A 12,161-nucleotide genomic window follows, 5' to 3' on the forward strand; every position below is an offset into this window, starting at 1 on the left:
TGTGGTGATGAGGGTCGTCATTAAACAACTGCACACCGTATGAACCAGCTGTTCATTAAACCCCCCGACCACTGACTTCATTTTGATTCCACATTCACGACTCTTCTGACACGAGCTGAACATGCTTCTTGCTTTCATTTCCATGAGAACTATTTTGCACATTCTGTTCATCTTATTCAAGGTGCGAAAATGTAATAGGTGAACAAAGACGTCTCTTTTTCTCTCTGAATTAAAGAGCAGAGTCTCTCAGAGGTGAAAAGACTTGAATACAAACGACTCTCCTGCGACAGTGTCCAAGCCGCTTCAAACAATCTGCACCTTCTTTGACTTTGCATGCAAGCAACACATGAATTCTCATAAATGATGCCAAGGCCGCACTCTATCATCTTTGAATTCATTATCAAATATTGAAGAGCGCTTTATATGTTTCACTCTCAAGTGTCAGAATAACTGATGGCCCAATACTTGCCTCATGCCCTGCAGGGATGGTCGAGTCACTCAGAGAGGACAGGGACAGTGCAGTGAATCGTCCAGGCGCTTTATAAGCTCGTCACTGACACAAAGACTCAGAAACAGTGATGTGGCCCTGCAGAGCCGAGCGAGTGCAACAACATGCAAGCCTCTCTCTCTCTCTCTCTCACACACACACACACCTGTCTTGCTATCTTTGTGAGGACAAGGGAAAAAAATACCCCAACTCTTTAGCTCCGGTGCCTTAATCTAACACAGTTAACTCATCCCTCTCCACAGCTGCAGGAAGGAATAAAGGAAGTCGTTTATCTTTTTATTATAGAGAATATCAATGCATATACCTTTTTAAAAAAAAAGCCTTGCTGGCAGCAGATGTGGGAAGATATTGAATCCTGATCTTATTAGATTTTAACCATCCTTATGAAACCATAAACCATGATATCTCATTTTTTACACAGACGGGTGTCGTCACATTTGAACCAGTTCTGGAGCTGAAACATGAGACAATTTAAATGATGGAATTAGTGTGTAACTTTCTCAATTACTAATTAAATATTTCAGTCATTTTTGGAGAAAAAGGTCAAACAGTGTTGGAGGCGCACAAGGCCTAGCAGTTACGCGCCTTATTGTGAATAACTCTTATCCTTCATCAAATCAAAACAGATGAGTCATCAAAACATTCACCCCCCGTACAGTGTGTGTCAATGGAGACATGAGCTAATCAGACTTATTTGTTTTTTTAACCAGGCTGTAAACATGTTAATCTCTGCTGTAAAAACAGGCTTTTTAGAATGGGTGTGTATGTGACTTGTGACCTGTGCTTCTGCAGGCAGCCTCTAGTGGACACTTGAGGAACTGCAGGATTTTACACTTCAGCATCGCCTTCTTTATTCAACACCGGAGCATCATTCTCCACTATCTCTCTATCTCTCCCATTTCCTACACTTTCCACTGTCCTGTCCAACTTAATGCAAAAAGCCCAAAGAAAAATGTATATTATTTTTAAGTTTGAATTTTTTGGATCTGGGTTAAGGTTAAGGTTAGACACAATTTGAAGTCATCACCAAAAACGCAGTGACATTTTGATGGGCATTATCTATCGTGTCACATTTCAGAAAATAACGTTTTGTTATTGAGAGGAAAAAGGTCAAATTCTATTAAAGTTTTAGCTTTCACACTAGGGCTGCCAATGTTAACACGTTGACTCGTGTCATTAATCTAGAGACCTAGACGTGGGTCATTATTTTTCTACAAGTCATTTAGCAGACGCTTTTGTCCAAGGCGACGTTCATTTGAGAGGAAGTGTCAACCCAAGTAAATAATTTGACTTTCTCGCTTCATATTGCAAATTTACAAGGAGCTTCATTCACCTTAATTATACTTTAAACAGATTAGATTATGATTAGAAACCGTGATTCAGACTCACGGCAGAGAGAGTGAGACCTCGTAATACCGAGCAGCAGACGTCGACCTAGCGGGTCATTACGGAATGAAATGTCTGTCTCCTCTCCTCTCTCGCAAGTCACGCCCCGATCGAGTCATTCTCAGCATGTGGAGATGTAGTAGATGCATTGTAATCGGGCAATCTGACTACAATACTTTAGATTGAGAAGATGCACACTTTTAACAGCTAGAAAAAGAGGCTCCTTCTGTTGGACTTGTTTATTGTCTTTACTCCTCACCCAGAACTTCCACCAGATACAGTAATGGTCCACTGAACATACGCTAATGAACTCAAGTTGGGGTTAGGGCTAGACACAAGCTCAAGTCGTCACTGAAGACGCAGGGAGCTTTTGTTCATTGAAACATAAATGGGTTTTAAAAGGATTTATTTTTTTGGTCTAAGATATAAATACATAAATATTTTTGCAAGGTCACCCATGTGTTCATGCCTTTTCACACACACACACACACCACACACCACACACCACACACACACACACACACACACACACACACACACACACACACACACACACACACACACACACACACACACACACACACACACACACACACACACACACACACACACACACACACACACACACACACACACTGTATTCTCTTACAAAAGTCGAGCCTTATAAATGCAGCAGCTCAGCTCTGTGCAGGCACTACAAAGAGACAACATAACCCTCGTCTTACACGTCCTGATTTGATCATTCTGCTCCTCGCCGTTATTGGTCGGGAGATGGTATACATTTGTGAACTTCTGACCCCGGTACATGTCAGGGTGCAGCCTCAGATCGTCTAATAAGTCTTCAAAGGGAAACTTTTTGAAGTACCACATCCCAGGATTCCTAATTCTGACTTCACTTTCACATATTTGACAATAACTTCCTCTTTCAGCACGCTCTCTTTATTCTCTTGCTCACCAGCATACACTTCTGTATTCTCATTGCTGACTTCATCTGGTTTTTGTTTTGCCTTATTCACCCCAAATCGAATACTTGTTGTTCTGGTGGGAGCATTTATCATTCATAATGTGCCAATGGCCGCTGTGTCAGTCCTGACTCACCTGTGGTCTGGTGTCCCAGCATGCAGTCCGAGACAGACTCTGTACGCTGAGCTCTTTTTTAAAGTCTGCTGTTAATGAAACATAAAGATTTTAAACATCTGTAGATCTCCTGATCAGAGCTTCAAACCACCGCCTCACACTGATGTCATTTCAAGACTTAAATGCCACCAGGGGGCTCTAAATAGAAACAATAATGATGACGCCAAGGCTGGCGGAGAATCAAGGGAGTGATTCTCTCTGCTACTCCACCACACCCCCAATGGAAATGAACATAGAGTTGACCGTAGTCATGACAACCAGGCGAATCCGACCTGAAGAAGATCGACGAGCTGATGTATCAGAGTATAAATTACATGACGTTTTTATCACAGCACATACAGAAACAGTACGGCAGCTTTCAGTAGCAGCTCACGCTTCCTTATGTAGCGGTCTTTGACGTTACATCTGGTGTTTCCACGGCAACGATAAAAATGTTGTGTCTGTCATGGCGGCAGTCGCGACGATAATGTCCATTACAACTATAAAACTACAGATTTCTCTGGCTTTGATAACTGTTGGAAATATTTGAGGTAATGTAAGTACTCTATAAAAAAATAAATAACATACTTTTAGTCCATTTTTAATGTAATTTAGGTATTTTAGTGTACAAATTCTACATATTATACCTTTAAAAATGGGAATCATTGGCTACAACACTAAAGATAGATTTGCAAACACTTTAACCTTACTGTGAATTATAGCCAGGGGCAGAGCAAGACTTCTCCCAGCATCCATTACTATTCCTTCCAGTAACGTTTAGCCTCAGAACAAACCTCCTCATTAAAGCGTGTTATAATAGAAACCACATTATTGAGCTTTCTCACGTACTAAACGGTCACATTAATTAGACATTAGTGATCAAAGGTAACTACATAGATGCATTTTCTAGATTACATGCTGAATTATGGACACTGCTTTAGCACATTAAAGTGAGAAAAGAAGCTCTGGATTATCTCTAAATGTTCGTCCTGCAGGTTGATATGAAGATACAGGACATGTGGCTGCATGGTAAAAAGATTGAAAGTGTTTGTAGGGCTGCCAACCAGGGGATTTTTTCACTCCAGAGGATGTAAAACAGCAAGCTGGAGTGTTTTGCTCCAGCTGAATGCTTTCACATTTTTAAATACCCGATGGACAGAATAGTGCGGCCAAAGGAAACGTTTATTTTTGGAGTTATTGGCACAAAGATGCTGCTGTGAATAACTCAAATGTTTTTGCATTTTTGTCGATGAACCTGTTTGATGCCTTTTTTTGTTCATTGTTTCCAGAAGTGTATAACATAAACATAATAACATAAAGCAATGCATGTGTTGTATTGTTATATGTTGAAGAGGTAACCGTGCTCTTGCCTGGTAAGTCCTGGAGCAGTGTGAGTGCAGGCCATGCAGAGGGGAATGAGGAGGGGGGGCAATCGTGCTTCAGCACTGTGAGGGGACAACTTTACAGATTGTGAGTTCACCATTAGTGTCGTCTTATGTTGAATGCTGACTGTTGGCTGGATGTTTGTATGTTTTTACTGCTGACTGCAGAACATGTTACCCTCACAGGGAGAATAAAGACAACTTTAAACATTAAACCTTATAACCTCGGACCACAGAAACCCTGCCATGTGATTGGTGTCACCTGTGTTGTATCAAAACTCCAACTCCAACCTTTAAACTCTGGATCAGTGATACTCAACCCGAGGCTCTCAAGCCACATGTGGCTCTTTCAGGTCCTACTTGAAGAGAAAAATCCAAAGTAATTATTTAAAAAAGGGAAACATTGTCAGCAGAAATGATTCTTTGCACTTCATATTTTTCTGGCTCTTGCAGAAATTGGTCAATGTGACTCTTAAGTCTAACAAGGCTGAGTACCACTGCTCTAGATATTAAGTTGAGTCCTTTGAATGGAGTCCTTTCGACCTCACCCTAACCCTTACCTCAAAGAGCAGGACAATAAGAAAAGCTTTCACTTCAGAGGTTCTTGTTGCTGTAGGTGAACCCTGACCACAGATCCAAAATAAAGTGCACAGTGTGGACACATTCAGGGGGACTCGGGAAAAACAGAAACATACACAGAAAAGTGGAAGGTAAGGCAAAAAAAAAGACATCAAGCGAGTAAAATGGTCGGATGGTGGGATATAAAATAAGTTGGCGAGATAAAAAAAATAAGGCTGAGCGTGAAATTGACTTCAGAGCGAAACACTGGAAGAGACAGGGGACACAGAGGTGATGAGAAATACAGAAACACACATAAAGAAACTGTGAAACTGTTTCTCAGAGGACTTCAGCTTCCCTGTGAATCTCAAATTAACACATTCAATGATTCCCTTCCTGCTCCTCTGATTTCAGCAAACTCCCGTGAAAAAATCGCTTCCTGGTACAACTCCAGAGATCAATACGGGGACTAGATGTGTGAATGTAGATTTCACAGAGCCGAGCAAGGGTGCAGAACAGATAAAAGAGTGGAAGTCACAGACGAAACCACACGAAATGAAAGAATTATACAACAAATCAAAAAATACAACAGGATGAAAATCAATGAGTGGAACAAAAAATAAAACAAGGTGGAGATAAAAACGTATAAGACAAACCATAAAACCATGACGGAGATGATGACGGCGCTTGTTACCACAGGTAAAAGAGGACGTAGTCCACATAGCTACCTAGAAAGGCCAGCACACAGATGCTGATGGCGAACATGGAGCTGAGGCTCAGGCTGTTGCCGTCCTCATTGTGGAACATGGCGAGCGTCACTTCGCAGTGGCGTCCCCGGTATCCCTCGCTGCAGAGGCACGTGTAGCGGGACGGGGAGTGAGCCACACAGGTGCCGTGGCGGCAGGGCCGGCTGGCGCACAGCGTGTAGACACACACCTTTCCCACGGAGCTCTCTTTGGTCAGGTGGCCTGCGGGGCACCTGTGCAGAGACGACACAAAGGGGTGTAAAAGCAAAGCCAAGAGACACTCAGGAAGCCGATAGATAAAAGCGGTGCTGAATTCTGCAGAATTGTAAAACCTAAGCTGACAGTGAAGCTCTCAATCCCTCAGGAGTTACACCTCTTATTTCAGATTCAAGGATATGCTCTTTGAACGTTACACAGTGGCAGCTGTCCTCCAACAGAGAAAAAACAAGACAGCGAGATTGGCTCTGCAGTGGTACTCCCAAAGTATATTTGTACATGAACTATCCCCTGAATATCCCCCCCCCCCCCCGCCCCTCTCTCTCTCTCTCTCTGCTCTGTATCCTGAGGCTGTGCTGCAATCACAGAAGGTGGATATCCAGCCACAGCGAGAAGTCTCACACTGATTTGGCGTCTTCAAATCAAAGCCAGGAGTGGTCCCGCGGAGTTAAAAGTGACAGTCAACACTCTGACGGGAGCTCCTGTTAAGCACTGTTTACACAATATGACACACACACACACACATGCACACACACACTGTCACAGGCTGAACGCTGCCGAGCTGCCATCTGCTGGACGCTCTCATTTCAAGTGTGCACAAACTCTAGTCGTCCATGACACAGATTATTTTCTGCACCAATTGATCCTGACATGGTTAGTTTTCTTCTTTTTTGTACGTAAAAGTTAGAAAGTCATATGTAATGATTTATTAACATCAAGAGTTGAGATTCAGTATGTGGTTATAAATGTGCATTTAGGTCTGAATGCTGTGAATGACGACCTGATGACTTACAGTAAGAACATCAAGTACATCAGGTACCGGCCTCTAAGGGTGTCAATCTTTTAATATCTTCAAACCGGTTACTGATTCACAAAACATTCCCTGTGTGTTACAAAGTCGTGCTTTACTGATTTTATCAGCTGATTCTAAAAGTGTAAACACACAGAGGAAGTTTGAAGCTTGATCTGAAGGGAACTGGACTTGGTTGAAGATCGTGAAGACGTTTCTTAATTTCTAAACTTTCATTGTTTGTCTACACACAGTTTCTTTATGCAATCTACAGGTTGAGAGCTGGTGTTACTGATGTGATCATGAGTTAGTCTTCTGTATGCTAGTGTTGTAGTCAAGACCACACTAAACAAGACTGAGATATAACCAAAACCAGAGTGCTCTGAGACCGAGACAAGACCAAGACAATAAATATCAAATTCATCTTGTGAGCAGGGGGCGTGTCACCCACTTAGACTGTGACACCAGGAAGGTTGCGGCCATAACCGGGGGATAAAAATCTAACAAATACAAATTAATTTAAGGTATTGCTTCCTTTGGAAAGAGGAGACAGAGACCTTCAAAAAGTGGTCTTGAGACCAAGTCCGTTTCAAGTACTACAACACTGCAGCTCTGAATGCAGCCCTTGTCTCTGGACGTGTGCGTGTAGATATGTGGTTATCTGCTCTCTTTATTTACCGCACCTGCACTCATGATGTCTCCAGAGATCCACGCAGACCAGTGGAGGAGAGCACTGATGTTTCCTGCAGGCGTCAGACGAGCAGCCCAAAGTGACGCCCTGCGAAGTGACCACCTGGAGACCCTCCGAGGGCTGCTCCCCATCCAGGGGGACGGAGCGGCCGTTAAACCTCAAGTCTCGCAAACAGCCTGATGGAAAGGCAAAATAAAAACAGAAAGAAAGAGAGGCGAGGACGAGTAAAAAAACAGAGTTTACAACGTGAAAAAGACACTTTTCGACACCAGACCTGAGGCGAAATCTTTTATGGACACGTTTACACCCAGCTCTAATATACAGACACACATGCATCATTAAAACAGACACACCTGCAGAGCAACACACACACACACATACACACACACACACACACAAGCTCTCATGCATGCAAACAGCCAAACAGCCCGAGGCTAAGCTGTCAGCATGGACTTCTTTTTTCGCTGGATATTTTCTCAGCTGGTTAGTTTGCTCTCTCTGTGGGAAGCATGAGCTCTAACACATAATTTAAACACAGATCAGTGGCGCTGACTCGCTCTCTCTCATGCCGCCGCTAACTAAGGGATCCAAACACCTGTGGGCATGCGATGAAATGTGAAAGCATCAGCAAGTGGTAATGAAAAACACTAAATGATTGATGTCCGTCAACTTTAGGAAGCACACAGGGTAACAGAGAGTCAACTCGTGTCTGTTAATTCATTCACCCACCGAGGAAGCTCCGGTTGTGTCCCGAGGGAAAAGAGTTTCCTAACATCACGGCCGAGGAGTCGATGATGATCTCCTGACTCTGCCCGGGTGAGAAGGTGACCTCCCGCCGCCCGCCGCCTCCGTCCAGTCTCAGGGTGAACTCTCGGCCGTACCGGTCCAGCTCAACCTGGTGCCACTCTCCATCAGTGAGGCGATGGTGGGGCAGCGTCAGGTTGAAGTCTCCGTCCCCGAGGTTGTAGAAAACAGCAAGCAGACCCTGAATCACCTGAGAAACAGAGTGAAGCTGATTGTTTAGCTTTGAAACAGACAGGAGGAAATAGAAGAAACAATAAAGACGTTTTGTGTTTTTGGCCGAGCTCCAGATGTGAACTCTATCTGCTGCAGGACCACATAAGGAGGACGTCTGCACGGCTGAGCAACACAAGTTGCTTTGTTTTGTCATCAGTTGCAGAGATGCTCGTTGAATCAGTGTGGATTTCAAGGCTTATAAGGGATCCGTGAATACAACTGTAGAACGGGGTGACACAAATTCTAAAGCGGCAGACCTGGACGGCTGCCATAATGTGCCGCGTTGATGGGCATAAACAGATCCTGTGAATAACAACATCATAAGAAGTAGGCCAGCTCCCGTGGCGGAGAAAAGGCAGCAAAGGTTGGGCCAACAAGAATTGTGATATTCAACTACCCAGAAAAGACTCTCTGCGGTGAACCTGCCAGAAAAAAAAAAAGGCATGAAAATTTCAGTGGTAAAAAATTAATCCAGCAATTTCGCAGCTATGATGCTCTGCAGAGCTGGCGTGCACATCAGCGCGTGGCAGAGCCGGAGTCATCCCGAAGGGAAGGTATACAAGCAACAACAATTATCTTCAGCAGTTAAGGATGAGCGAACACAATGGACTCCACCAATGAGGGGCCCCCATAACGGCAGCTTTTACATGTCCAAGGCTTAATTGGAAACAGTGGGGCAAGATAATTCACATTCTGCCCGGCCTGCGTTAACTATTGCTCCCTCAGCATGGGCTTCTCCAATGAGCGTCCCCCATTGGACTCTCACACAGGGTAAAAGCTGACTGTGCTCCCCCCCGTCCTGCCCCCAAATCCACCACAAAGAGCAGCAAAGGACAAAGGACTCAATCAATAGTCAGGAAAAATCTGATTACAGACACTTTCTTCAGCGCCTGCAGAGAGCTGCACAATCACCATTAAGCAGAAGATGTTCAGCAGATTCTCGGAGGTCTGAATTCTTTCTCACGCTTTTAATTAACATTGAATGCAAAAAATCTGAGAACGACAAGCTGAGATTGTGGAGATTTCTGTTCCTGACAGAGAAGTATTAGTCACTCCATAAACTCCCTCCCTGCATTAGATACTGTAAATGATGTCTTTGCAGACTCTATATTTTCCTTGGAGAGCTGAATGCTGTTTTTACCCAGCTCGCCCCTGGTAACCTCTGTGTGCTTATTTATTCTGTGTGCACTCTATCCCATATCTGCCCTTAAGAAAGAAAGGGGAGAGAGGCAGCCCTTTAAATTAGGGCTTGTTGTGGGCAAACACTACAGGCTGGTGCTCAAGTGCCTCTAAGAGCTTTGAGACATTCAGGCTGAAAACATTTCAGCAGACAGACATCCCTTGTTTCATTCAGCTCCAGAGAGGCTGCACAGCACTCGTTCCTCTCCCCGTCTCTGAGCAGCTGCAACCAGGGAGAGGACAACATTGTTTTTCCTCATGTAGCGTAAAGAGACAAAGCAGCAGAACAGATAATGATTCTTTAAACAACGCTGCTCAACAAATAACAAGCACAGACACAAAGAGAAGACGTGTTCAAAGACAGGGCGGGCGGTGTGGAATCGCCCGAACAAACAGGTTCACTGCACACCCCTGACCTGCGTGTGACGGTCCTAACACAGACGTTTACTTCAGCTGCTGTTCACACTCCGGCCTGTCAGTCAGCGAGACGAAAGCTTTGACAGGCAACACCGGCTTCATATCCGCTCAGCAATGTGTCAGCCGTGCCTACGGTGCTTTGGCAAAGCCGAGCCGACTTTTCTCATGAAGGGACGCTTTGTGCGAGCAGCACTCCGCCCACAGGTGTGGCAAAGCGAGCAGCCAGAGTGCAGACATGACTTTGAGCTCGGCTCTTGAAGCAGGCTGTGTCAAAACCCTCAAGTGCAGAGCAGGGGATCTGACCTTCACTGAAGAACACTCGGCCCTCGAATTGCAGCTCGCACAGTTTTCTTTTTGTCGTTCTGAATTGTGTTTGAAACATTAACTACAGACCGAAATAACCTTGAATAACTGAGGCCTAATTTTTTAAATAGCAGCTTCTCACCGGCGGCATTCTGCGGACTTATTGAAAGAGATTGTCGAGGACATACATATGTCAATCATGAGCCCCCTCAGTATCCACCCATTTGTCTACAACCCTGATATTACTCATTCTCAGCCTGACAGGTATTCACAGCAACCCTAGTCCGGGCCCTAATTATCACTTAGAGGCCCACAAACAAGACAAACAGAGCTATCGAGGTGCAGGGGAGGGTCCCGCTGTGACTCACCTCTAAACGCAGGTATTCATTCTGCTCCTGGGAAAGCAGACTGAGGATGACTCCGGAGGGAGCCCGTGTCCGGACCCCGACCTGGACCCTGTTCTGTCGCGCAGGCAACGACCACAAGAGCTGGAACTGGATGTGGCTGCGGCCGTCGAAGGAGAACTCTGGAGCCGCTTGTCAATCAAACACATACAGGGCTTGTTTAATTAATTCAGCTGTCATGTGGGAAATACACGAGGATATCTCAGCGAGGACGTGCTGTTCTGCTGAAGCACTTTAATGCGAGCAGAGGTTATCTTTCTGCAGCAGCAAAGAGACATTTATGAACGCAGAATTTTTTCACATTTCCCAGCTGGATGGTGCGCTTTGTGAGCCTTAGAGTGCGTGACTCCACAGAAGTCTCACTGCATGCTCCCTGAAAACATCCAGGTCAGTTAAAAACCATTAAAAACACTGACCTTTTTCACACTGCGGGCCAGTAAACCCCGCGTCACACAGGCAGCCCACCGAGCCCCACTCCCCCTGACAGCGCCCCCTCCTGCCGCAGGACGGGAGGGTCTCCATGTTGGTGCAGTGGTCATCAATAGGAAAGCAGCCTTGCACAGTGCCGGCAGATTCAGCTGGAGAGCCAAGGTTGTAGATCTGAATGGAAGAAGATGAAGAGGAGAAAAGAATATGTAGATAAACCTGAGCAGAGGGTGGGAAATAAAAGAGAAGCTCTCACCTTGTGATTATGTAGAGGAGAATGTGGCGGCAGAAAATAACATCTTGTAATCAAATGTTAGATACTTTAAAATGAGAAGGTTTTTCTTCTTGCTTGTTTAACGAGACATCATGATTCATCTTTTCTCCGAGCTTGTTTTTCTATCATATATTATCACTGTGAGTTTAAAGAGCAGATATTTAAATGTCACAGCTATAAAAAAAAAGCTCACGCAGAAAAAAAAGAAATGTAACAAGAAAGAAGCAAGAAAACCAAAACAAACCTGTGAACACTCACAGCATGAGAGAGCTTTGTTGAAACACAAATAACGTAAAGAGATGATGAAGTAGTAATGAAGCTATAAATAAGCGCTGGACATCACTGGAGTCAGGTGTTCAGGAGTCTTTTGCAGCTCACGAGAATGTCGCTCTTTTAGCAGCCGAACTATTTTGAAGAAGACGTCGGTGCTGCTGTTGTGTTGATGTTGAAAGCATTAGTATTAAATCTATCCTTCTGCTGGGGTAGAGGCGTGAAACGAAGTCCAGCTTGGAGTGCTCATACTTTGACTTTGATCAGTCTATACGTCAGTGGGCATGTACAGAGAGGAGCTTGTTAGAAATGCTAAATGGACTTGAGCTTGTCTGTATCGTGTTCTGACTACTCAAAGCGCTTTGACGCCGCAGGTCAAACCCACAGACTGTAAATATTAAAGGACGACGCCTGAGTGACGTCACCCATCTGTTCCTGCAGGGGGCTCCGGAGGCTCAGCAGCAGCAAATCCTGTCTC

At 44.6% G+C, this 12,161-nt stretch overlaps 1 protein-coding gene across 1 annotated transcript in view; it reads right to left on the reverse strand.

The window, feature by feature from the left end:
• LOC132973278 (neural-cadherin-like) overlaps positions 1-12,161 on the reverse strand; it is a 112,006-nt gene that overhangs the window by 9,606 nt on the left and 90,239 nt on the right. The window contains exons 27-31 of the mRNA XM_061036648.1: positions 11,130-11,313; positions 10,678-10,844; positions 8,123-8,387; positions 7,386-7,569; positions 5,679-5,929 (exon numbers count right to left, since the gene is read on the reverse strand). Coding sequence (XP_060892631.1) covers positions 5,679-5,929; positions 7,386-7,569; positions 8,123-8,387; positions 10,678-10,844; positions 11,130-11,313 — 1,051 coding nt within the window. The remainder of the gene's footprint in view (positions 1-5,678; positions 5,930-7,385; positions 7,570-8,122; positions 8,388-10,677; positions 10,845-11,129; positions 11,314-12,161) is intronic.

This window comes from Labrus mixtus, chromosome 4 (assembly GCF_963584025.1).
Source record: "Labrus mixtus chromosome 4, fLabMix1.1, whole genome shotgun sequence".
NCBI lineage: Eukaryota > Metazoa > Chordata > Actinopteri > Labriformes > Labridae > Labrus > Labrus mixtus.